At 51.9% G+C, this 25,844-nt stretch overlaps 9 protein-coding genes across 9 annotated transcripts; 4 read left to right on the top strand and 5 right to left on the bottom strand.

Annotated features, from left to right (window-relative positions):
• Positions 1–735: 735 nt before the first annotated feature.
• Positions 736–3,355, top strand: STEHIDRAFT_115993 (uncharacterized protein; the record flags this gene model as incomplete). The annotated part of the gene is made up of 8 exons (XM_007310669.1): positions 736–1,077; positions 1,170–1,269; positions 1,451–1,527; positions 1,603–1,652; positions 2,233–2,272; positions 2,308–2,562; positions 2,736–2,777; positions 2,882–3,355. The coding sequence occupies 8 exons, from the start codon at positions 736–738 to the stop codon at positions 3,353–3,355; spliced, it is 1,380 nt and encodes a 459-aa protein (XP_007310731.1).
• A 1,598-nt stretch (positions 3,356–4,953) lies between these two features.
• On the bottom strand, positions 4,954–5,532 carry STEHIDRAFT_126111 (uncharacterized protein). Its single transcript, XM_007310670.1, has one exon. The coding sequence runs from the start codon at positions 5,347–5,349 to the stop codon at positions 5,077–5,079; it is 273 nt and encodes a 90-aa protein (XP_007310732.1). The 5' UTR covers positions 5,350–5,532; the 3' UTR covers positions 4,954–5,076.
• A 3,190-nt stretch (positions 5,533–8,722) lies between these two features.
• Positions 8,723–11,136, top strand: STEHIDRAFT_126114 (uncharacterized protein). Its single transcript, XM_007310671.1, has 4 exons — positions 8,723–9,175; positions 9,286–9,409; positions 9,473–9,565; positions 9,628–11,136. Exon 4 carries the CDS (start codon positions 9,806–9,808, stop codon positions 10,319–10,321), a length of 516 nt encoding a protein of 171 aa, XP_007310733.1. The 5' UTR covers positions 8,723–9,175; positions 9,286–9,409; positions 9,473–9,565; positions 9,628–9,805; the 3' UTR covers positions 10,322–11,136.
• Positions 11,137–13,980: 2,844 nt separating this feature from the next.
• Positions 13,981–15,064, bottom strand: STEHIDRAFT_150720 (uncharacterized protein; the record flags this gene model as incomplete). Its single annotated transcript, XM_007310672.1, has 2 exons — positions 14,155–15,064; positions 13,981–14,031 (listed from the first exon to the last, which is right to left on the bottom strand). The coding sequence occupies exons 1-2, from the start codon at positions 15,040–15,042 to the stop codon at positions 13,981–13,983; spliced, it is 939 nt and encodes a 312-aa protein (XP_007310734.1). The 5' UTR covers positions 15,043–15,064.
• A 359-nt stretch (positions 15,065–15,423) lies between these two features.
• On the bottom strand, positions 15,424–16,060 carry STEHIDRAFT_150721 (uncharacterized protein). Its single transcript, XM_007310673.1, has 3 exons — positions 16,023–16,060; positions 15,778–15,951; positions 15,424–15,702 (listed from the first exon to the last, which is right to left on the bottom strand). The coding sequence occupies exon 3, from the start codon at positions 15,648–15,650 to the stop codon at positions 15,432–15,434; it is 219 nt and encodes a 72-aa protein (XP_007310735.1). The 5' UTR covers positions 15,651–15,702; positions 15,778–15,951; positions 16,023–16,060; the 3' UTR covers positions 15,424–15,431.
• Positions 16,061–16,270: 210 nt separating this feature from the next.
• STEHIDRAFT_150722 (ATP-dependent protease La) lies at positions 16,271–20,282 on the bottom strand. The gene is made up of 11 exons (XM_007310674.1): positions 19,567–20,282; positions 19,009–19,499; positions 18,457–18,926; positions 18,183–18,389; positions 18,006–18,102; positions 17,839–17,956; positions 17,212–17,768; positions 16,931–17,140; positions 16,801–16,866; positions 16,692–16,739; positions 16,271–16,630 (listed from the first exon to the last, which is right to left on the bottom strand). Exons 1-11 carry the CDS (start codon positions 20,258–20,260, stop codon positions 16,421–16,423), a joined length of 3,168 nt encoding a protein of 1,055 aa, XP_007310736.1. The 5' UTR covers positions 20,261–20,282; the 3' UTR covers positions 16,271–16,420.
• Positions 20,283–20,540: 258 nt separating this feature from the next.
• Positions 20,541–23,688, bottom strand: STEHIDRAFT_163004 (uncharacterized protein; the record flags this gene model as incomplete). Its single annotated transcript, XM_007310675.1, has 3 exons — positions 20,541–22,984; positions 23,044–23,254; positions 23,407–23,688. 3 exons carry the CDS (start codon positions 23,686–23,688, stop codon positions 20,541–20,543), a joined length of 2,937 nt encoding a protein of 978 aa, XP_007310737.1.
• A 537-nt stretch (positions 23,689–24,225) lies between these two features.
• On the top strand, positions 24,226–24,779 carry STEHIDRAFT_150724 (uncharacterized protein). The gene has a single exon (XM_007310676.1). The coding sequence runs from the start codon at positions 24,443–24,445 to the stop codon at positions 24,689–24,691; it is 249 nt and encodes an 82-aa protein (XP_007310738.1). The 5' UTR covers positions 24,226–24,442; the 3' UTR covers positions 24,692–24,779.
• Positions 24,780–25,037: 258 nt separating this feature from the next.
• Positions 25,038–25,792, top strand: STEHIDRAFT_150725 (uncharacterized protein). Its single transcript, XM_007310677.1, has one exon. The coding sequence runs from the start codon at positions 25,331–25,333 to the stop codon at positions 25,535–25,537; it is 207 nt and encodes a 68-aa protein (XP_007310739.1). The 5' UTR covers positions 25,038–25,330; the 3' UTR covers positions 25,538–25,792.
• Positions 25,793–25,844: the final 52 nt, after the last annotated feature.

The raw sequence follows: 25,844 nt of genomic DNA on the forward strand, positions 1-25,844 counted from the left end.
CCAGCCTCGGACCACTGCTTTCCGGCCGTTTGTCCGGATCCATGTCAGCCTCCTCGACAACCTGCGCGACCCATATTCCGGCCCTTCGTACGCTGCCTTGATGCGCTCCTGATCCGATTTTGACTGGTCGACCACCGACTGAGATTTATTCACAGGCTGCAAACAGAGTCCGTTGGCTGATGAAGTTCCCGTCAGTGTAGAGAGACCTTGTTCTATCAAACCTGCTCTCTGACCCCATTTCTCAACTGGATCTGGCTCCATCTATCTGCTGATGGAACCAGACGAACTTCCTTCCACGAAAACGCTCAGGCTTCGATGCGACATCTCAGATTCCATCATCATGCATCATGGCTGAGCGTGGGTGAAGAACAACTCAAAGGCGACTGTCTTGCTCGTCAACGTCCCGTACATCCCGATTCCTCGTCATTGCGGTCACCTCACTCTTGCGAAATCACTTCTCACGGCGAACAGGTCCTCCGGCTACCTCGCGCGTCCGTCAATGGCGTTCCCAACGACGTCGAAGTGTAGGCTACGCGATAACTCCCTTCTCTGTTCGCGTTCGACGTCGGTCTTGGCCTTTCAAGTCTTATCACTTGCTGAACGACGTCGTCCGCAGTTATCCTCAAGGAAAATGTTCTTTCTCTCGGCGGTTGTTTTCGTTCTCCTCCGACATCCGTCTATCATGTACATATACCCTGGATATATCTTCTAATATCATTGCTCTCATGGTCCTGCATGCCGAGCATGCATGGTGCAAATACTCACCCCAACCCCAGGCTGCTGCCACCAGTGTCTCCGCCGCCGTTCCAACCGTCGGTGAGAAAAAGCTCGCAAAAATCCTCGCAAACCTCGGCATTTGCGCGAGCACTGAAGCATCTCCAAGTGGTTAGCACGAATTCTCTGAATCCGCAGCGTGGACCTTTCGAATTCGTCCCGCCCAATTGTGGGCGCATGCAGGCGCAGGCTTTAAGGTCGGATCTTGAAGTGCCAGTGTCGACCTTACCTACCTTATCCATCCGACATCGCCCGATTCAGAGTCCCCGACGGTTCTGGCGCTCTGGGTTGGTGAAGCAGAAAGTAGGTCCGTTGGCCAGCATCGACACGTTGCGACCGATTCTTCAACGAAAGGTCTCTGTGGGAGACTAGAAATGGTGCCACGACGGCCACAGTCGCGCCCAAAACAGGACGGAAACGCCGCGCCGAGAAGCTATTGGCCCCCGAACAATTCTCAGCCGGCGTTGGAGGGACCGGTCATCGATAGTAAAGACGGTCTGTCCGCGGGAGACAACCAGTATCCCTCTGTGCCCGCCAGACCCGACGACGGTGGGAAGGCAATGGCAAGGGGATGACCCTCGTTGTACAACGCGTTAACAGCGTGTTCCAGGCTTTGGCGAGACAGAGGGCTCCGACGGTGCTCGTTATTGTACTCGTTCGCACTAGTATAGGATAGGAAACGAGCTCTCATGCAAGCCCGTTGGTGCAAGACCCCGTCGATCTAAGAGCCCGTCGATGCTGAGCGAATGCTGGGTACGACGAAAGTGATTTTTTGCATTATTGTAATGGACATCATTATAACTTGAATAAGACCTAATAAGTCCGTAGATTGGGGAGGGAAATGTTGAGCGACAGAGCGAGTATGGTGTATATAAGAGGTATGTAAATGCGGGGCCCCGAGAGGTTGCATAGGGAGAGACAGAGGACGTCGTTGTGATCGATGGACTTGGAATGCGGAGTAATATGAGAAAACAATACATGATGCCTATTCCTACATACATCCGCCTACAACGTTCAAAGTCGAGTACGCCGTGCTCTCCTTTGGCAACTGAAGTAGCCGCCCGACTTGCCTCTTCCTCGAATCATGCTTCCCGCTTCTATAGGTAAAAACCCAAACTAGCTTTGATGCGCTCTTCTTTGGAGGCATGGTGGCGTTCATATGTCATTATGATGTCTTAAAGTTAAACACATATCGGGTTGGCGAGAGGGGCGCTGGAAGGGGAAAAACGGAAACGAGGAAGAGCGGAGACGACCTTCCTTTTCCGGCACACTCTGTATTCTCATCGTGCAGACTCTCACGTCGCCAATGCGTCTCCAACGTTGCTCAACTCCGCGTCTTAGCTTCGCCGTATATCTCTGGGATCATCATTGTCGTGTAACGATTCATAGTCTCAAGTCTCTAGAACCCCAGTCGATGATGTAGGGACTTGGAGATCAGGTCGTCGTCTTGATTTCCAGAGGGTGGGAAGGGGGGAAGGGAGGAGGGAGGGTGGTCCAGGTTCGTCAACTCTATGACATTTCTGGCGAATTCAGATCGATAGTCCTCTTGTGAGCCATACTTCTGGCTTTCCTCCGCGTCCCGCGCGCGACTGCGTCTGGAAGGTCAGCTACATGATCCAGGCGGTAGCCTGCCCCCAGAATAGAATTTCCACCCTCGAGACTCCCAGGAAGCTTATTGTCAGCACTGCTATGGGGGTTCTTTCGCTTGGCGGGGGGATCGTCCGCAAGGCTGATGTACCGGTCATCAGGAACATGCGCAGGAGGATCTTAGATCCCCTGTTCGCTGCTGTAAGTCCACTGTTTGCCTGAGAACTGTGGCACCACCCACTGTTCTGCTGAGCAATTCTTACACTGTTCTCTTGAGATGCGCCTGTCTATTGGAGAGCCGGTTGCACGTTCGACCCCCGAAATACAATATAAAATGCTTTCCCCCACTCTACCCTCTGTGCCCAGCACTATAGCCGGACGCAGCTTATGCGTCAACCCAGGACTCAGTCCAGAAAGTGCGTTCATGTCGTGTGCCACAGTGACCACCAGCGCTAATGGCTTCATGCAGCAGCCATAAATCATGCACACCCCTCTTCTTCTGCTTGGTTGTGCGCCACAGTCCAGTGGCCGCATCCTCGCACACTCCCACTGGGTCCTGGCACAGAGGGTTTCCCCCACCCACTACACCATCCACACCCTTCTACCCAACACGGGCACGCTCTCCCCCCGCACCGTCTCCGTTGACGAGGTCACACAGTCCGTGCATCCCAGCTCGGGCTGCGTTGTGGCGTACATCCCCGCCTCCGACGCCTTGGCGCTAGAGCATGCTCTTCAATCACTCACCTACCCCACACCCCCTTCAACACCCCCTCTCCCTTCCAGCCTGCACGACGACGACGACGACGAAGACTGTCCATGCCACGCCCGTTGGCCAGACACTCTTCGTTCTTTACGTGACATGACCCATAACGACGACATTCACTTTATAATCCGAGACGAAGAGGAGATGCGTAATGAGATGGAGAAACGACATGAGGAATGGTCCTCAAGCACACGTTCTTTATCGTTTATTGATTGGTTGGCTTCGGCCTGATAGACACCATGGGCACTGATTCGGATGCGCATTTATGATCATTTATAGTTGTATACCTTATTCATTCATCATGTTTTCGCACCCCACTCACTTTCCATCGTCTCTATCCTCTCATCATCACGATACCATTCTGCATAGCAATTCTGTATTACTTCATCATTGGTTATCGTTGCATTTTCCTCTCTTTCTTGCGATACGTCGCCTTACGGCCTTATACTCGTTAGGCCTTCGTTTTCCTCACTCGAGTCTTCCTCTACCCCATCCATAACACATCCCATATCCACCTTCCCATATCCCTGCATCACTGGCATTATTGTGTACTTCTATCGCACTACCTTCTCATACGACAGCTGGACCTTCGTATTCGAGCCTTTCTTCTCACTTTTCAGTGTACTTTTTCTTCGCGATCACTCCACACACTTATACCATTCGATGCATTGATTACTGTACATAGTGTATAAACCGACGAGCTAAGTGTACGATACATACCATGATAGTTCTTGCATATTTTCTTGTATGCTTCGTATAACTTTGACCTACATAACACCCCCTATGACCCTTACTACGCACCTTTGTTTTTGACCATGTAGACGAACGCGGTGACAAGGAGTATGGGGCGAGCGCGAGCAAGTCGAGGATGAGTTGCGCCAAAGTATTTGTGACGTCTGGTCGTTTCTTTGAGTTGCGCCCGCGCGGGGGATATGGTGCTCTCAACGCCTGTTGTACATCGGATAGCCCGAGCTAGGGCCAGATACCGAAAATGTCGTGCACGACAGGATTGACGAGCCGCAAGGAAAGCTAAAAGATACAACATATTTGAGATGACGATGCGGAGAAACAAAGCCCGTGGACGAAGAGAAAGTAGCGGGAGTATGGACAGGGTTGGACAGGTAGTATATTGGACCGCGGGGGGTACGACAGGCCTAGGGGGTGAACGGGGGGACATAGCTGGTCATGGTTGTTGACGTCGTAGACAACGTTTCTCGAGGCCGAATCGACATGCCAAGTAACGAGTAATAGGACAACATAAGACAACGGCATGAAAACGCACCTTTTTGCTACTACATCTGCGTACCTACTGCGTTCAAATGTCGCGTCGAGGTCACTGTGATCGCTTGCGACCGGCTGTCCGAGTTGCCCCACCGCTTCTCTCTCCGGTGCCACAGACAGTTTCGAAGCTTCGTTCATTTAGTTACAGTTCCTTTGAAGGCATGATGAGATGGGTACATTGTCGTCGTCGACATCGTGGCTACAGTCACGTCGAGGTAGGGCGAGGTAGTCATCAAGCTCGGGGGGCCGCTGAACCTCCAAAGTGATCGAGAGTGAATAGGTTACAATTAGATACGGTTGAACCTCGAGATAGCCTATATGAGATCGAGCTTTGAGTGACGTCGATGTTGGTTCGGTTGAGCATGTCGAACGACGCCGAGCTCGGAAATGACGACCGTTCAGGAAAGGAAATTCACGCTCACGCTTTGGGTTTTCAGCGCTTACAGCGAAGGCTTCGCTCGCGTGCTGCCGCAAGCTTATCGATACTATCCGAGTGTTTGCCTTCTCGTTCTTCTCAACACACACTTGACTCTGCGCCTCTAGCTTTCGTTTACATCTCTGGACTGCCTTGCTCGACCTCACCTCAACCGATCCTCGCAGTCGCTGTCGGCTTCGAACACACATCAAATAACGCTGGATAATACGATACACGACTCCATATCCTTCAAACGTCACCCATTCCGATTGCCGACTCCCCAACCATTTGCGGACTTCCAGCTATCCTCTGGACCATAGCGATTCAATGAAGTAGACAAATATGGCGCTGCTCCCAAGCATCCTCTCATCTGAACTTTGTGGAAGGATCGAACGAAGGGATGGTGTAATGGCAGGGGATGGAGGGGGAGAGGAGGGGGAACGGGAGGAGGAGGAGGGGACGATGGTAGACAGCGGATAGGGAGGTGAAACCGGGGAACTGTGGACGAGTGTAGGTACGTGCTTGTCATTGTTTGTTGGAGGTGGACGAGTGTAGGTATGTGCTTGTCATTGTTTGTTTTAGAGAGCACGGGACGCGTTGAGTGCAATTAGAAGCCCTGTCGCGTCGCGTCGCGTCTGCCCCTCATTAATTAACTGACACCACAAGCGCCGCCACCCCGAACTCACTCTGAACAGAGGGATACGCTTTTTTTGTGCGTTTTATCCGTGGTTTTGGCTAGTGGCCTACCTCATCGTAGCATCGTAGTCCTTCATTGACTTATAACAACTTCTCCGAGCCTTGCGGAGCCCAGAGTGCAAGACACTAACCCGAACTCGAAACAGTGGGTCCCGTCTGTCGTGAGCACTGAAGCCATGGCTTACCCTAATGGCTTCCTGTACCACAGACACTCTCCAGAACACCCCCGTTCCCCCTCAATCGTGCTCAGCTCACAGCACAAGCGTACACCCATACCTCGCTCGACGCAGTGGGATCCGCTTGTTTTGTGAGCTGAACTAAAGAGTGGGACCTACTCGTTTCCAGTCATGGTACAACGCTAATGGCTTGCACCCTTGCAGCCATTTCAGATGGCAAGCCCACTCTTTCTGCTGGGTTGCGGGCCACAGTCCACTGGTCGCCGCATCTACCCTCATACCCTCTGGGTCCTAGCACTACGGGTCTCTTCCACTCAATACCGTATTTATGACCTCCCTTCTAGCACGGGAACCCTATCGGGGCGCACTGTTTCCATTGACGAACTTTCACACTCGCTACGTCCTACTTCAGGCTATGTCGTGGGCCACATCCCAGCCTCCGAAGCCTCGACGATAGAGCAAGACCTAAGGTCCCTTGCAGTCTTTACCAACACCACAATTACCCCTACTCTTACTTCTACTATCTCCCAAGACGAACAGTCTTTCTTCCTCTCCCGTAACGTCCGGTGGCCAGAAATCCTTCAATCTCCACGCCACATGTCCAATAACTCCCACGGCATCCCTGACACACAGCGGGAGATGCGTGAGGCAGTGTTGGGAAGGTGTACGGAGCATTGGAATTCACGGACAAGCTCATCCTCTTTCATTGACTGGCTGGCTACGATCACGATAGACACCACGGACTCTGACTCGGATGTCGTGTAGACGCGACGTTTATACTTACACTATGGTCTCGAGCTTTCCTAGGTTCATCACGTCCTTACCCAACATCATTTGCATCTTATATCTCTACACCATCGATTATTCGTTTGTTCTTACTCACAATATCTCTTCGTTCATCATACATAGCTGGCTCCTCGTCCTTACTAGCGCCCTTTCTTCCTCCGCCGTTGGCCGTTGTATCCTCTCATCACGATCCCATTCCGTATGGCAACACCGTGACTTGTCCCTACATCACTGGTTGTTGTTCTACTCTTACTATACATCTTCTTACGACTTCAATCCTTGGATGGTCCTTCGTCTTACTTACTTAAATCTCCCTAGCTTTCATCCGTACCATATCCATCTTCTATCCCCCCTTCGTCGCTGGACATTGTTGTATACTTCTATCACGATACAACTTCATACGACTTCAATAATACCTAGCCGGGTCTTCGTATTCAACCCTCCGTTCTTACCCCCAATGTATTTTCTTCGCGACCATTCCACGTACTGACCGTACGATGGAATGACTACTATACTGTTACAGTACGACCCATGTACGATAACATACCATGATACTCCTCGCATATTTTCTTGCATATTCCTCATAGTAACGTCGACCTCAATGACATCTCTCTTATTGCGCTTTTCATATATAATGAGAATCCGCGCGCGACGAAAAAGAAAAGTTGGCGACCAGAGGTCGCCTCTGGGGCTCGCTCGGAGCTCGTCGGACCGACCGGCAATGAACCGGAGAAGGTCGCGGGTTCAAGCCACAGGCAGACCAAGCCAGTGCAAAGTCACGACAGTGGACTGTGCTCCATTTTAATGTCCTAGTAAATGTTTTATTACCTCTAGATAACTTTTCCAAATTACCAGGGCTTTCTGGCCAGTAAAGGAGACCTAGGGAAAATGACCGGCACTGAGGCCGCATGAGTGCAACACGCTGGTTTGAACCCACGACCTCCTCGGGTTCTTTGCCGGTCGGTCCGATACGCTCCGAGCGAGCTCGTAGGCGACCTCTCGTCGCACACTTTTCTTTTTCGTCGCGCGCGGATTCTCATTATATATGAAAAGCGCAATAATTCTTCTCGAGCATTCTCTGTTTGGTCATGCAAACGAATACAGCGATCAGGAGTGTTGGGCGAGCGCGAGAGCAAGTCGGGGATGAGTTTAGATTCTCCTGCCACACGCCACACGAAAATCCTCCCATGGCGGTCAGGAAAGTTGTGGCACAAGGCCGAGGCCGAACCCGAGGATTATCGCGAGCGCCTGAATAGAGGATTCAAGACTCGAATCTCGTATAGAATGTGCACATGATGTCTCGCACTGCGAACTATTATTCCTCACAAGCGCGAGAGACATCGGCCTTCCCTAATTAGGAAAGCCCGAAGTGGCAATCTGTTGTCTCGCGTGTGGCCGCCTTTCGCTGCCATCCCTTCAAGTTCAAGTTGCGCTGCCCACACAGAAAGGGGGGAGAGGGGGGCTTATGTGACAGTCCGAGCCCATATTCAAGCACCTCATCTGGTCCTTTCAGTCACATGAAGAGAAAACTGGCCGCGGAGAGAGGCGGAGGGGTCCTGGTTCCCTTGCCAACGTGTTTAGCAGCAAGAAAAGTGAATATATTCATTATTTGGAGAAGATTGTACGAAGATTGTGCGGAGATACAGAGTAAGTTGACGAAGAGGAAGTAGCAATGGTTCAGATAGGGTTGGATGAGTAGTATACTGTAATGGACCACGGGAGGGTGGTGAGTGGGGTACGCAGGGGATGGATATGGGGACATAGCATGTCGTCGTTGTTAGTGACCGGCTACCACCTCGTGTTCCCTCCTCCACATCGTGTTTCCATCTCCGGTGCCGCAGATAAGATATGTGTTCATTCCATTTCGGTCTGCTTTGAAGGCATGATGAGTTGAATACACCGTCGGTTAAGGTGCTAGAGAAGCGTCAAGGTAAGTGGCCATCAAACTTGGGCCGTTGAACGACTTCAAGTACATGAAGCTCAAAAGTAATGCCGAGAGTAACTAAGAGGAGACACGACTGAGTTTTGAGATAGACTATGAGATTGAGCTTTGAATGTGGCGGCGATATTCGTTTGTCGACGCCGAACTCGGAAATAAGCCTGGTATGGGAAGGACGATCCATGGGCGCTAATTTCCGTTTGGGGTACCGCCGCCCTATCATCGAATCGACGTCGATCGATACTATCTTTGCGGTCTTGTGAATATCGGCAACTACCACTCGTTCTTCTCTCTTGACCGTCACTCAACTCTACGCCTCGAGCTGTCGACTATATCTGGATGGTTTCATCCGACCCTCACTTCAACGGATTCCTCAGGACATCATAGTCGTTGTCACTCTCGAGCATACCTCGGTACCGATGGACAATATATCACACGACTTCATATTCTTCGAGACGCCATCCATCCTCCGAGCGCCGATCTCCCAATCGTCCTCGGGCTGCCAGGCAGCCTCTCCACCATAGTGATTCCAGGACTTGGACAATAGGGCGCTGCTCTCAGACGTCGTCACATTCTAACTACGTGAAAGGAGAGGTGCGAAGGGAGGGCGTAGTGGGAAGGGATGAAAGGAGAGAATAGTGGGGGAGGGGGGGAGGGGGAGGGGACGATGGCGGACGAGGGGGAGGGAGGGGGATTGGGTGACTGGGGAGGAGTCTGGGTATGCCTTTGGCATTATTTATTAGAGAGCTATTCGCACGGTAAGTGCAATATAAAAAATCCCCCTGTCGTCTCTATCCCCCTCCCCCCATACTCAGTTAACAGCCCAAACGTCAACCTGAACCTCATACATTTGTTCTGTGTACTGCAGCTTTAATTCACGCTAGTGAAATACCTCATCGTACTCATTCACCAAATCATCGACCAAATCACTTCTACCCCTCTCTGAGCCCCGCGCAGCTCACAGCGCAGGAGTCTAACTCTGACTCGAAACAGTGGGTTCCGCCTATTATGAGCACTGTATTCATGGCTCATTCTAACTACTTGGTACATCACAGACGTACTCATTCAACAAATTACCCACCAAGTTATTCTGCCTCCCTGAGCCACTCGCAGCTCACAGTGCCGGCGCCTAACTTAGCCTCGAAACAGTGGGTGCCCGCTGTCATGAGCTGTAGTCCTGGCTCATTCTAACGACTTGAATTCATTATAGACGGTCCATATCCCCCCGTATTCTCCGAATCGTGCTCAGCTCACACCGTCTACCCAGGCCCCACCCTACTCGTGGGAGTCGCTTGTTTTATGAGCGGCTCTAAAGAGTGGGACCTGTCTCTGTTTATTTCTAGGTAATTGATCACGACTAATGGCTTGCACTAATGTAGCCATCTCGCATGGCAAACCCCCTCCTCCTGCTAGGTTGCGCGCCACAGTCCAAGCCCTGCATCCACCCACACTCACACTGGGTCCTGGCACTCCGAGTCTCTCCCACCCACTACACTCTTTACTCCCTTCTACCCAACACAAACACACTCTCATCCCGCTCCGTCTCCAGCGACGAGATCACGCAGTCCGTGCATCCCAGCTCAGGGTGCATCGTGGCGTACATCCCGGCCTCCGAGACCTCGTCGCTGGAGCACGCTCTCCAATCTCTCACTTACCCTACCCCCCCTTCGACACCTCCGCCTTCCACCCCGCACGACGACGACGACGACGACGACTGTCCATGCCACGCCCGTTGGCCCGACACTCTTCGTACCTTGCGTACCACGATCAATAATGACGACATCACTTTCCTCATCCGAGACGAAGAGGAGATGCGTAATGAGATGGAGAAACGACATGGACAATGGTCCTCAAGCACACGTTCTTTATCGTTTATTGATTGGCTGGCTTCGGTCATGATATAGACACCATGGGCACTGATTCGGATGCGCATTTATGATCATTTATAGTTGTATACCTTATTCATTCATCATGTTTTCGCACCCCACTCACTTTCCATCGTCTCTATCATCTCATCATCACGATACCATTCTGCATAGCAATTCTGTACTCCTACATCATTGGTTGTCGTTGCATTTTCCTCTCTCTCTTGCGATACGTCGCCTTACGGCCTTATACTCGCTAGGCCTTCGTCTTCCTCACTCGATTCTTCCTCTACCCCATCCATAACATATGACATATCCACCTTCTCATATTTATGCATCTTTGGTCATTGTTGTATACTTCTATCGTCATACCATCTCACACGACCTCAATAATACCTAGCCGGTCTTCGTATTCACTTCTTCGTTCTTACCTCCCGATGTATTTTCTTCGCGACCATTACACGTACTTACCATTCTATGGGCTAACTACTGTACACAGTGTATAACTCGACGAGCCCTCCCAGCCTGACTCTACGTTGTGACGCCCCTTCCCCCTGTCTCGGTTTTACTGCCTCCTCCCGTTCAACTTCTTACGTATCGGACCCTCGTCTAAAACGGCGCCAGGATGGGCCGGAGTGGTGGGGGGCGTAGCCTGAAACCACTCATTCGTTGTGTACCAAGGGTTAACTTTCACGGCGGCTCACATGTTTGCGTCTGACATAGGGTGTTTTTGCCCCAATGGACAATAAACTTGATTCAAAAAAAATACTCGACAAGCCATGTACGATAACATACCATGATAGTCCTTGCATATTTTCTTGCATACTCCTTATGCCATTCACCCTACATGTTCCATGACCCTTTTCAACCATCTTTGGCCATGCAAACGAACACAGCGACAGTAGTGCAAGTCGGGGATGCTACCCGCCACACGCCACACAATCCTTCCACGCAACGTTTGTGGCGTGTGGTCGTCTTTTCGAGTTGCGCTTATCACACCAATCTCGAACATGTAATGGCCATGCCAATGGATAGTAAGTGATATAGTATGAACACATAACGGGGATATTCCATGAGCTCCGACATTCTGTGCTCGATACCTTCCGAAACGAGTACAAACTTGAGTGTCAAGCAGCGAGCTGTACGACGAGAGAGTAGATGAGAAATTAACCAGTCGAGTCAGTAATGCATAGGCAGTAATATTTCCCTGAGTCTGAGGAGAGAGAGGAAAACTTGGGATGTTTGCATGATTATGTAGAGTAAGAGATATGTGCATAAGAGTAAGAGATACGTGCATATGTAGGTCCTTGTTTATCAACCGACGGCGGCGGTCGCTTCACCACTTATTCACCGTCCAACATTGACATTCAACACCTATTCGAGGCCTTGCCACATGTCAAGATTCCAATCCGCAAAGTCGTCTTCGGGCAACGGTCGTCTCTTCCAAAAGTCGAGCAGTTCGCCGTCCATGTCGCAGACCCCCAACACCCACGGATCACGGTTTATATTCTTTAGGATCGCGTTCGGACTGCCAACACCAGGGATGGAATGGGATGGGGAGTCAGCAGTAGTCTCTACCAAAATGTGGAGGTCGCCGTTAGTAGGTGCGCGACGACGGGCTTACATGACGACGTGAATATCTCCGGTCTTGACTGATTTTATTTCGCACACCAGAGAACCCTGTCGTATCCACAGGGAAGTAAGCACGCAAAATCGTATGAACTCGTATAGTCAGGGAGGAACACCTACATTCGACGCGAACCGCATGTCCTGCCAGACTCCACGGGCTATTTTACCGTCACTATTCCTACGGAACAAAAGCCTAGTTTGGCCCGGCTGTTATGGTGGCGAACGTGGCGGTGGCGATCAACACCCAGGCTAATCGCTTCATCGTAGTAAGTACATAGCAACCCGAAAGACACTCACTCGCATAGCTTCGAGCATTCGAGCCCACTCGAGAGGGAGCCTGTCCAGGACACGTATCCGTCTGAAGTGTGCGATCTCGCTCTGCAGTAATTGTTCTTTCGCGTCGCGCTGCACGATCGGGCTATTTGTCGCAGTTGTGGGAGTGGCGCTGCTGCCAGCAGGAAGAGCGGCGGGACCAAGGCTCCTCGGCGTACTGTTCCTCACCTTCGGCTCGAACCAATGCAGTGGCGTTACTTCGTCGTTCTTGAAGCTCTCGGAAAGCGTGACCCACGTTTGACAGTATTGGCTGCACAGACGGACATGAGCGAACGCAATTGAGCGGAACCGCGAAGAAGCATCACTCACCATTGAACGGACCTCCTGAGAGTTAATTGCTCCACTACTTTCTCGCATTTCGGACACGTTACTTCACGACCTTCTCTGCCATATCCTCTGGTGAGCATACGAGGCAGAATCGCGTTCATGTGGATGGTCCCTCCTGGCTGCAGCACCTTATTCCACTCCGATGGCTCCAACAAGGAAAGAGAGGCGCCCTCTTCGGATCCCGTCAGCTCGTAATCTCCACGGTTGACGAATCTGAAGCCAGCTTTGCCCCTGAAGTAGACCTTCAGCAGCCCGTCCAGATGCTAAGGTGAAGAGATCAGAGATCAGACATGATTGAGCCTAGCTGTCGAGACTGACCTCGAAGGTAGAACACAGCTCGAGCGGGATAGTCAATTCTTGGCCGAGCATGTCCTTCAGAATGATAGGTCGATCGGCAGGCGTGGTGCCACCTTCCCATGGGTGGCCCATCTGGGCTGCGGGGCGTGTCAGCTGACGTGAAATACGCGTCAAGGCAGCACGATCCTGTTCGGCCAACTTTCCCAAGCGACTGACACCATTGCTATCGGATAGCATAGTCAGCCCGAGAAATGGTGTAAGTGAATGGTGAGAACTGACCTTTGCAGAACACACAAGAGGGCGAGTATCTGAGTCTGACATCCTGCTAATCGTCGTCGCATCTCTCCCAGCTCGTTTGGCCTAAATAAGGCCCATCCGATCTTCCTCCATGATTCCTCCGCCTTCTCCCTATAACTTCCTTTCTTCAACCTCTTTTTACAACTCATAACCGCCGCCTGAATCTCTACCAGCACTCTCTTCGACGAAGATATGGTGAGATTAATCTGTCGTTCGACAGAGTCTGGCAGCGGGTTTGTTTTGTGGGTATAAGATAACAGATCGCCCACGCTCTGCAGTACGCCATAGAAAGAGGTGACTTCCGCCAAAAGAGCCTGATATTCCTCCGATGCGCCTATGCTGCTAGATAGAACCGTTACAACCTTGATAGCAATCTCAGTGGCAGAGACAATGTCGCCCAAAGAACCGAAGCTAAAGCCGACAGAAAACATAGCAGAGTTCAAGCCTTCGAGTGGCGGTTGGGGAGAGTCAGATTCTGGGAACTTGGTTATCGATGACCTGGCGATTCGACGCATACATATACACCCACATGTTGAACTCGTGTGGTATCTGGCCTTCGAAAGGCGATACTATAGGCCAAGATGAACGCCGGAATGAGTGGCATTGACAACCGATCGACATCCGGACGTGCATGAGGATAGGGCGCCTTGTTATCATACTGTGACCTGGTGTGTGGCATGCGAATGAGTGGCATGCCAGTGCAGGCATGGTGGGAGTAGATGAAGCGATATGTGGAAGCTGCGGCTTTAACCTATGTACCACTCGATGAGACACGATCAGGCGCTTAAATCTGCGATGAGCCCATCGATGCCTAATCAGCCTGTGGTCCAAGCCACAGAGATGGGTGCGACCCAATTACCCAGGCGCTGCACAGCGTACCGTACAAACGTCGTTGACAAAGTGAGGGCGAGCGTAATATACTAGACGAACTGGAGGATCTGCGATAGGTAGTTAGCCTACTGGATGTACGGTAGAAACATAGAACTCACATCTCGACTGGTAACCATGTCAAAGAACCGACTCTTCACGAAACCGTTGAAGTCCACGTCTCCAATCTCGTCATAATACTCGACCTCTTTCAAGATATCATTCTTGAGCATCCCTGTGCCTTCAACTTCCTTCTGCATGCGACGTGGGGCTACCAAGATCCTGATAGGAGCGCCTAGCTGATGACGAGACTTCAATACCTGGCCAATCGACGTCTCTCCCAAATCTCCCACGATGAGAACGTGAAGCTTGGGGCAATATGCTCTTGACCCTACGTTGAGCCCGTCATTCTTCGTTCGTGCCATGGTGAGCAGCTTCAAGAAGCTCGGACTGGCATTGTGAAGCGCAAGGATGCGCAAAGGCCAGTCAAGTTCCTTCAGCATACGTCGTGAGATGCTAAGGGCGCTTTCCTCCGACTTGACCTTCCTCTTCCAGTCCCACTCTGCGTTGATGAGCTGTAAAGTGAATATCGTCGCGAAAATGGACCCCTTCGGTTCGTCCTCGTGCCATTGAGGCAGGGAGAGCCCTTTGAGGAACGATCCAGTCATTGACTGACGGTATTGAGTTTGGCGAGGTTCTTCGATATCGAACGGATCGGAGGGGTCGCCGACGAATGGTTTTCCGAAGCTAAGCCGTAGGTGACAGAGAGAAGGTAGATAGAGCCGGTCCATGAGGTTGCTTGCTTCGCAAGGATCTGCGAACTCGAAAAACACCGTCTCCAGCTCTTTGAGCTGCACGGTTCGACGATCTGTCCAACCGTCTCCATCGTCGACCTGCGGACCCGCGTAACGAAAGCGGAGCTCCTTGAGTTTGGGAGATGCCTCGAAGGTGCGGAGAAGGTCGTCGAACCAAGGGCCAGATGAAGGACGCATACGACAGACGGTGTACATTTCGAGGTGTCTGAAGAGGGGTCCGGACCAGTCGATGGGTGTTGCCATAAGATGGACGCGGGTGAGACGAGGATGATTGCCCTTGAAGAGAACACCTGTGTAGAAGTCCTCGGGTACCTCATCTATCGCCTCTACGTCCGGGCGGTTGACTGCGAGATTCAATGATTCGAGGATCGGTGCGCCGCCGAGCTTGGTTATATAGTAAAGGGCGAGGTTCATCAACGCAGGGTCCAGCGTGATGAGAGAGAACATCCACCATCGGTTGACGTGGGGAGAAAGGATTTCGAAGGCACGATGGACGAATGACTCATAATAGACCGGGACGTGGGTGCTGATGTCGTCTCCGGGCTCCAATTCCTCTACCTTCGGACCCTGCCCTTTCCAACTCGTCATCTCAACGTTGATATGCAACGGCTGATTCTTCGATCGTTGAATATATGCGCGTGTTTTAGTAAAGGGGGGCATTTCGTCGAAGGTGAGACGTGCCCATAACGGTCCGTACTGCAGTGCGATGGCGCGCCAGCGTCTGGATACGTGGGAGATGGCCACCTCGGTAGGAAGACGCTTTGTGCCTGTAGTAAATATGATGCCGTCTCCTCAGCACGCATAGTCAAATATTGCTTCCCAGAGCTCTGTGGCCATTTGCTGTAAGACGATACTCTGAGGGTTATGTTCAGTGATGGGGGTCAAAGGGCGATCATGTAAGCCATATTCCCTGGAGACAAACATCCTCACCTGCGACTGAAGTCCAAGGCAAAGCTGGCCAACTGCTATGATTGAGAACTGATATATGCGCTCTTTTACTGCGTCTGTAGTGGCGCTCGTGCGCTACAAGTCGGCTGTGCCGGAGAAGAGACACTGTAGCCCCTATAGGCTTCGGTTGGTATTTGGAGTCTTCGGGTGCGTGGTCTGTTCACGAGACGAAATCCATGAAGTATTGATAAGGTTTTAAATACACATTTGAACAAAAAAAAACGCACCATAAGGTTGTTCAAAAGTACCGGATGTGAAGCTTTACAGGCTATGGAGGAGGTCGAGGTCGAGGTCAAGCTCGTCGCGTTCGGTCGACGCGTCTGTGGCGCGTTCCTTCTTAATTACGTAAACCAGAATAGCTTCCGGAGTCCGGGTATTATGCGCCACACACGCCACATCTCAGTCGTCCCGTTGACCTCAAGCTGGGACGTGAAAACAGACTCCCTGTTCAGGATAACTAGGTCAAACATAAAAACGGCATGGTACAAATATTTCCACATAAGATATCAGAGCAGCAGTAATATACAATCCGATCCAAGACGCACAGTAGACCAGTCATCGCCGCAGGTTTGGTACCTCTCCCGCATTCCTCTTCCCGTCGTCATACAGAAAGGTTGCCAAATCATTATAAACGGCTTTCGACCAAAACCGCCTCTTCACCCCTCCACGCCAGCGTATCTTTCCCAAACGCTGCTTCCAACGCTTCTTTCACCGTCTTCGCAAAAACGAAGGTCATGCCATTTCTTACCTCTTGAGGTACGTCGTGCTTGACGTCCTTGCGGTTCGCCCATGGAAGAATAACGGTCGTGATACCCGCACGGTGAGCACCAAGAACCTAGAATACAAGCATAAATGATGATGAGAAGACTATGGTCATATATGGTGAGCGAGCTGACCTTCTCTTTGATCCCACCAACAGGAGTGACGCGTCCACGAAGAGTGATCTAACAAACAAACATGGTCAATGGAGGCTAACAATGGCCCAAGGGGGCTTTAAATACTCACCTCTCCGGTCATCGCGACATTGGGCGGTACACAAGCACCCGTCAATAGTGATACGAAGGCGCATGTCTAAAAACCGATATAAGTATGATCGGGATGGTTTTAAAGAAAGAGAGGAGACGAGCGAACTCACCATCGCGATCCCAGCACTAGGTCCATCTTTCTTCTGCGCCCCAGCAGGCAGATGCAAATGAATATCGATCTTACTCGTATCCTCTCCGCTCGCAACATCAACACCCCGTCTCGTCACCAACGGGTCCTGCGTCCGACTGCTCGTCACGCCCAGCTCATACGCATGCGTCTTCACCCAGCTCAACGCCAACTCTCCGCTCTCCTTGATAACCTACGATTCGTCCGACGTTGACAAGATCAATATAAAAGATTGTAGTAGTTGAAGAGCAAAGAGATACGTACATTTCCCAGCGACCCCGTCAACTTCAGCTTTCCATTCCCAGGAACTGCGATGCTCTCCACAGGCATGATCTCTCCTTCTCCCATACCCGTGACAACCAACCCGTACACAACCCCTCTTCTCGGCTCTCGATCGCCTATCGTCTCCTCATCCCACCTCGCAATACCCAGTATATTCTCCAACTCGTCGATCTCGACCGTAGGTCTATACTTAACGAGTGCATTCTGCACAGGGTCGGTATTCGTGATCGAGTTATTGCCATCTGATGCTGTCGATGTTGACGCGGGAGACATTGATGGAGATGCATGCGAAGACGACGAGGTTGACGAAGATGCATCCGCATCGATATACTCGGCCCACTCGACTGCCTTGAACCTGACCACACTCCCGATTGCCCTCTCCAAGCTCCTTACACCCGCCTCCCTGGTATAATGCGAAACAATATGCAGCAGTGCAGGATCGGAGAGGTCTAACTGCGCTGGTGTGAGACCGTTCACGGAGAGTTGCTTGGGAAGGAGGAAGCGGCGCGCGATGTGAAGTTTCTCGTCATATGTGTAGCCTATTCCCGTTGGCAGGGTTAGTCTCCAATGATAACATGGTTGAACTTGGAGTTGTAGGGAAAGACGTACCAGATAGATGAATGATCTCGCATCTGTCCAAGAGGGGGGCCGCGATGGTGTCAAGTGTATTCGCTGTACAGATGAAAAGGACCTGGCTGAGGTCGATGGGGACGTTGATATAGTGATCCTGCGACGGAGTTCAGTACTCGGACAATGTCTTCGGTAGGAAGACATACATTGAAAGCGTGATTCTGTTCTGGGTCTAACACTTCCAATAATGCCGCCGATGGATCTCCGTGGAAATTCGACTGTCCGACTTTGTCAACTTCGTCCCTGTGAACCATAGCATGTAAAAGTAAAATCAGTACCGCACACTTATATTCTAGGATGAGTGAGAAGACAAATGCACCCACAACAGCAAGACCAAGTCACTCCTCCCAGCCTTCCTCAAAGCCTGCACGATCGTCCCCGGCCCACTAGCGACATACGTCCTCCTATGACCCCTAATCTCACCCTCATCCCGCACACCTCCTAGAGCGATCCTCTGGAATGGCCTGCCCAATGCCTTGGCGATAGACTGACCAAGCGAGGTCTTCCCAGTTCCTGGTGGACCAACGAACCTTTTACACGACATTGATAAACATCCAACTTCGAATTGAAAGTGAATCTCCGGAGAGAAGAACGCACAGAAGAATTGGTCCCTTGACCCTCCTAGGTTTTCTCCTCCTCACTGTCTCCGCCAACTTCGGCATTCTCTCATGTTGACCTTCCACCTGTGTTTGTTCTCCAGCCAAAGTTTGAGATACATCTCTTTCTTTGGATGCCATAACTGCCTGTTCCGCTGCGTCGACTTCCTTTGCCTCCGCCATTCTCTCTGCCTCTGCCTTGGCCTCTGCCTCGATCTGCCTCGCTTCCTCTTCAGCAGCCATCATTTCTCTGAGCCTAACCACGGCCAGATACTCGATCAGCCGTCGCTTTACGCGGTCGAGGCCGTAGTGGTCTGCGTCGAGTTGGCGTTGAGCGTTGGTGAGGAAGGCGCGAGAGCGGAGGGACTGTGGCGGTGGCGATTGAGTTGACGAGGAAGTTGAGCTGGGGCTCGAATCTGAGGCTTCAATGAGCGAGGACGAGGGCCACGGAAGGGACGTCAGCCATTCCAGCTGCGACACACATGAAAAGGATTAGTCGGTGACTCTATTAGGCTGATACGGTTGTGAATGGGCCACGAGGGGAAGCACTCACATAATTCCTCACAACCCCATACTCCGCGCTCTGTTGCGGAATTCTCTTCAACCTCCTCCACTCGTTGACGCCCACCCTCCTCTCCTCACTGCCCACCTCCATCGCCTCAATCTTCCTCTTCACATCTAGCATATCGTCCTCTTCTTGCCCTTCCCGATCCAACTCTGACCCCTGCCCCTCATTCGTCGACGCACTCCCGTCCACTCTCTCGGGCCAATCCGCGTTACCGGGTCTCGACGACTTATTCCACGTCCGGTTATTGGGATTCTGAAATGAGTTGTTTGGAGAAGGTGAGGGGCGGTTTAGAGCTGAGAGTTCGGCTTGTATAGCAGCGAGTTGTTGGCGGAGGAAGAACTCTTTCTGTTGTTTAGACAAAGATTCGTCGACTGCAGAGGCTATCTTGGTAGAGACTTCGGATATGGAAGTGAGTTTGATGAAGAGGGATGTAGCGTGTTTGATTCGAGTAGAAGTTGTGGGGGTCGAGAGGTGTGCTGCGATATCAAGCGCAATGAGAGTCAGTAATTGAATAGAACTGCAGCATATACAAGAGAAACATGCCAATCTTATCCGCATACTCAACGCCCGCCGTACTAACCAACATATCCGCCATCCAGCCCGCCCTCTCCTCTTCCAGATCCTCCACAAGACCCATGATCTTCACCCACGCCTCTCTCTTCCTACTCTGTGTTGTATCCTGGGACAGCCTTTCCAACATCCTCAACGCTGCATTCTTAAATGATATGAACTCCTCCTTCGACGGTCGCTCGCCATCGTCCTGACCGTCACCATATCCATCGCCCCCTGTCCGTATCAAAGCGCCAGAGTTTGGAGGCGATAAGGAAGCACGCTCATATGCCAAGAGCGGTATAGGATCTCGTTTCGAGAAAGATGGCGACGCAGCTTCAACATCCAAAAGTCGGACTCTGGAAAGACCCTGGAGAGCAAGCAAGTGAGGCTGAGAGGACGACCTCGTCGGCGGTCTGACGAGTCTGACCACTCGCGCAACGACGCCCCATTCGTTCAACTTCGGAGTCTGAAGCTTCTCCGAGTTTTTCTTGGACTGCTGAGGAGGAAGCAAGGGTACTGCAGCGACCACAGGAGTCTGTCCATTCTCTGCGGCAGAGTCAGCAAGACGAATGAGGGCTTCTGCAACCGGAGCGGTGATGGGTACAATGACGCGCGCTGAGGGCAGAAGGACGAGCGGGTGCGGCAGCGCGAGAGTGGGCAGCTCGAGCGAAGTCGTCGTCGCCATCGTCGTCGACAGCGAGGAGACTATGAACTAAGCTACTTTGAATGAGAGGGGAACAGTGGCGAGGTGCATTGCACTTGAAGTCCGGGGTGAGCGTGGTACTGTAATAGATCGCATGTGATTTCGAAACTCCCGGTCTTGCCACACGCCAAACGCCAACACATCCAATAATTCGTAGAAAAACAAATATAGATACATGTAACGGATAGATGATAGGACTAGAATGTAGAATACACAGGAACCTAAAGGAGACCGGCGTAGGCCGGCTAATCAATCCTAATCCTCAAACCCTCACACCATCGTGCGCCACGCCCCTCGCCACGGAGTTCTCCTTATCCTCACGTTTCTCCCTCACCGCCATCCCATTCTTCATCTTAGCCGGAGCATCCGGAGTCTCGTCCACCTCCATCACAGTCGACAGCGAGATTCCCTCCTTGATACTCTGCACACTAACCAACTCCACGTCCTTCGAACCCCTGCCCGACACCAACCTCTTGCTCATACTCTCCGATGCCACAAGCGAGCTCAAGGTCGTGTTCATCGAGGAGGAAGTGTTCAGCACGCCCAGAGCAGGAGGAGCACTAGTGCCGACCTCCATCTTGGACGGGTTCGTCGCCGCCGAGGAGACATGATCATTGTCGCCCAAGTCGGTGCCAGTTGCATCAGCCCCGCTATCCAAGACAAGGGCGCTGGTAGATGATAAAGACGAAGAGGACGAGACAGGCATAGTCTGAGATAGCGAGTGAACATGAGAGTGAGCGTGGAGTCCAGATTCTTCCTGGGCGAGACGGGGCGTAAACAAGGGCGAGCACTCCCTTTGCCTCTTCCCCAGATTTGTGAGAGTAGGAGTAGAACAGGGAGGAACCGAAATGGTCCCATCGGTCGTTCGTGCATCCTGAGAGAGAACTGGCGAGTACGGATTCGAGAGACGTGGATAGAAGGAGGAAGAGTACGATGTTTGTAGGATAGGAATAAGTGGCGCATGGTGGTAATATGGGGAATCTTGGGCGTTGCCTGCGTTCGAGCTTGAACTCGGATAGAATCCGGGGCCGGAGAGGATGACGGGCGAACTATTTGTTCGCATAGACGGTAGTCCCGCGAATCCTAGGCCAGTACCATCTTGAGCACTTCCTTCGAACACAGGGCCAGTCGACAGTGATATCCCTGCCTGCATCCGTGAACTCTCGCCCGGATCAGCCTTGGTTCGACCTTCTTCCTCACCACCTATCTCCCCGAAGACAACACCCTCAGACAGAGGAGACTCCACCGTTGCCCTGAACCTCTTAGATCCCCTCCCCCTTTCAGACTCTCCACTCAAACTCTCCCTCTTCGTCCGAATCCGATCATGCTTCTCCACCACCCCGACCGGCAGCTTGCTCTGCGGCCGAACGCACATGGGCAATACGCTCTCGCTGCACTCTCCAATGACTGGCGTCGGTAGCTGAGGACTGTCCGAATTTGCACCCTTGTGCGCAGAAAACTTCGCGGCGTCGAGAGGTTTGAGAGACTTGCGCCGTGCTGATGAGTTGGATGTGGAGAAATTGAAGGCCGATGATGCTGGGCCTGCGGAAGAAATGGAACGAGCATTTTTCTTGCCGTTACCCAACGAAATTGTGTTCGAGGGATCGATGCCGTTGGCGGTCGTGACGTCCAGGATAGTTCCACTCTGACCACCAAAAGTTCTCCCCACCCCTATCCCAGGAGCGTTTGCCACGTCTCCCATCCCGCTGCCGCCAGAGTTCATGTTTACACCATCGAATGACCAAGACTCCGCGAAACCGTCCTTGAAGTACACCGACATGTCTTCTATAAACCCCGGATCAAACACCGCCTGAGAGGCCAGCAAGTCGTTCACAACTGTGTCTCCGCCAGAACCTTCGCCAGAAAACACGTAGGCCCCAGGTGCCATATGAGCAGCCGAAGAGTTCGATGCAGGAGATACGGGTAAAATCTCTGATATTTGGCTGAGAAAGTGCGAATATGTGGGGAATAACTGCGGAAGAGTTATACTCTCAGTCATCGCCCCCGCTTCCGTGGTGAAAGTAGGCGCGGCAACGGCGGTGGTCGAGGGCGTAGGTGAGATGAATGTGGGGGTCGTGGGCGCGCTTGCGCGCCTTTGGGGGAAGAGACGGACATGGTTCAAGACGGTCGGAGGGTTGGGTAAGGAGAGTGATCGCTGGAGCTGGCCCCTCCTCTGCGCTAGGGTCCCTTTCGCAGCAGAAAGGTCACCATTAACGGAAGTCGATGTCGGAAGGCCTTGTATAGAGGTTCGCGACGGGTTGGCCAATGCTTGCTGCTCAAGGTACATTGAGTGGAAACTCGGGATGTGGCCGGATGCACTGTCGGACTTTCCCTGCGAAGTCGGATCTACGAAGAGGGAGGAGTTCAAAGCGGGCACCGAGGCGTCGAAATGAGTGGGTGCGACTAGAGTTGCCATAACGTTGTTATTGATAGTAGATGTGATAATCTGAAGCGCGGCGTGGAGCTCTTCCATGGAGAGGGAGTTGAAGTAGGCTTCCGTTTCAGCGGCGGGGAAGGTTCCAGCCGCGTAGCGCTGGATATTGAAGAGGAGAGTGTCATTCTGGTTGTCGTTGATATCGGGAGAGATGCACATGGCGATGTCAGGATCGATGTCGTTCCGAGAAAGTGGACCATCTATCGAAGCGGGGGTTGTCGGGTCATCGATTTCTGGCGTGTAGATGGAAGACATGACGAGATGCATTTTCCCTGTCGTGTTCATGTCTAGAATCAGTCTCTATTCCCAATGATGAAGGTAGACTACGGACCTTGCAGCATCATGTCGCCGTGGGCGTCGATATGTGCCTGTGCAACTTCGAGAAGCTTCAGGAATTCTTGAAAGCCGGGCGGATGTTCAGATGCATTAGTATGAGATGTGCTAGTCAGTGTCTCATCCTCGTCGTCTTCGACAGGTCGAGAGAGGAGCCACAAGTCGAGGGCGCGAGGAAGAATTCGAATACGGAAGATATGTGCGGTAAACTGTAGAGTGGGCCGAGTCAACGCCGGCAGCATAGAATGAGACACGAAAGAGCTTGCCTCGACTAAACTAATGAGCTACCCGTCGTGTTGTCCAGAAGGTTCATCAAAGCAATCAAAATTCGACGCACAGAAGCGATAGATGAATAACGAACCGTGGCCAATTCATCCCTAACCGGACGCCCCGCCGCCGTATCAGCTGCACTAGTCAAATCCGACCGCTCACTAAGGATCCCGCCAAGCTGTGGAGACAAGCCCGACATAGACCCGCTTGACAAGAAAACGCAGGTGAGCATCTGGCATGCAAGTGCGAACTCTTGAACCGACGCGCAACTGCGAAGGAGGTTGACAATGATATCGATTGAACTGTCTTCGTTCGGGAAGGTGGGCGAGCACATTGGCGTAGAAGTCATGACAGGCATAGGAACGACGGCCATCTAGGTAATAGGTTAGAGAGGGTATCGTCGGTGCGCCTTCAAGGCAGACGAAGGGTATTCTGGATGCGTAAGAGAGGAGGGCGGGCGAATAGATGTGAGTGTAAGGAGAGATAGCCTGCTCTTGATTGAAGCGGAATGAGTTGGAAATTGTGAGGCGGAATGAGTTGAGAACGAGCGTTCAAGATGTCCGCGGAGACGACTGCTTATATGTGCACTCAATTCCGAGAAGCTGAAGTCAGACTGTCGACTTGGACATTGAATGCAGACAAAGCATAAACAAATGGAGACAGATGCCGGAACCATTTTGATTGAATGGTTTGTCTGCCACGAAATCCGAGTTCTGAGGTCGACCAACACATAAGTACTTACAAGGGGAAGTCAACCACGCAACTTCAGTAGATCGGATGAATTATGTGGGCTTTCGAACTGTTGCTAGGTTCCCAGCAAGCGTTTGGGCTAATCTTGGACATATCTGCCCAGTTCAAATTGAAGAATCCATGAACACAAGAAAACGCCCTCGAGGAGCAAATAGGGTGAAAAATTTAGTATATATGAGCACGACAGCCCAAGAACAGTCCGAGCGAGGTTTCGTGTCCATCTTGCATACATGGTCTACCAAGAAGCAAAACAAGTAAACAGGTAGGACGCGAGCCGCGAAAAGAACGCAAGGACGCGTCCTTCCCGAGCATCGAACGATCATCTATCTGTACCCAACCCAGTGTTTCCTTCATCGTGCCCCATCCCCAGTGAACTGATGCTCAAGTCGAGCACAATTCAGAGCTGGGTTATGTATACACTCGACACGGGCGACACGACGTGTCAATTCCCAGAGCTCGATTATATTGACCGCATTGATCATCGGTGCATTGGGGAAGACAATAACGGGTATTCGAGGGGCACAAAGGACGAAAGTGATGTTAGAGAAGGCGTACCCAGTCAATCCCCTCATGGAGCACATGCAGCGATTCTGCAGCACTCCTGTTTTCGTCCAGCCACTCGTTAGAGCAGTTTCCTCCCAGAGGATGACTCGAGGGGAACTACTCGGACCTTAGCCAGCTCACGATAGAAGATGTTCGTAGAACGGTCTTGTTCGGAGAGAGCTTCGCGGCGTTGGACTGTCGTGGTTCTTGGAAGAGAGGATCAAGAACTCGGCGAGTTCTTGACATCTTGTGATTCCTAGGTTCGAACTCCGACTGAAGCCTCGTGTTCATACCACCTCACTTCCCCGTTGCCACAGCGTCAGTACCGTTAGTCGCCGCAGGACTTCACTTACCGGAGTCTACCAGAGTCTACCTATTGCAGAGTTTATTTTCGTGTATAAGATATCACACCACTATTGGTTCTATCATGGACGATACTCCAGAAGCACAGAAATGTACACGGTCCCACCAACAACATCAAATTCAAGGACTACAGCCATACGTCGAACACGGGGTCCACAAAAAATGCATCCAAACCACACGACCAAACTCGCTCACGAAGAGCGAAGGAAAAGCAAAAAATTGCAAGGACCACGACAGTCCAAGAGTAGTCTGAATCGAGTTTCGCACCTGTCTACCCAGAAGGGCAAACGGTAAAGCGCGAGCCGCGAAGTGGACTCAAGGATACAATCCTCCCTTTCATCACACTATCATCCCGACCCATGCCCCGCCCCCGCTTCTTGCGCCAGCCCAAGTCCCATGATTTACATCGCAACCCTAAGTGCATGCCTCGTGGGTTATATCACCGACATAGCTCGGATCAATGGGCATACTGTCCTCAAGAACAGATGGATGCCCTTCTTCAAAAGGACATGACATCTGGTCCAGAGGCGCACAGAAGTGCAGGGCGCGAACACGGGGACGTATAGGGCACGAGAAAGAATAAAAGCACGACGAAAGAAGAGAACGCACCCAAATCCCCGCGACGCCTTTCAACCACAGCCGTTGCCCACCCTGCACAGCTCCCTCCTCACTCGTCAGCGGCCGGAGTTCCAATCACACCGACGAGGAATCTTCGGTAGACCAAAAAGTCAGCAGCTGCGGGGCTTCTCTTCTCGGAGAGGCAGGCTATAGGATATTTATTGTACGTCGCTCAGCTCGTGAGAGCTGGGTCCTGCTAAGACGGATCGAGGGGGATATGTATACTCAGACCTTAGCCCGCTCACGAAGAAGAGA

Source organism: Stereum hirsutum (genome assembly GCF_000264905.1).
Source record: "Stereum hirsutum FP-91666 SS1 unplaced genomic scaffold STEHIscaffold_21, whole genome shotgun sequence".
In the NCBI taxonomy this organism is placed as follows: Eukaryota; Fungi; Basidiomycota; class Agaricomycetes; order Russulales; family Stereaceae; genus Stereum; species Stereum hirsutum.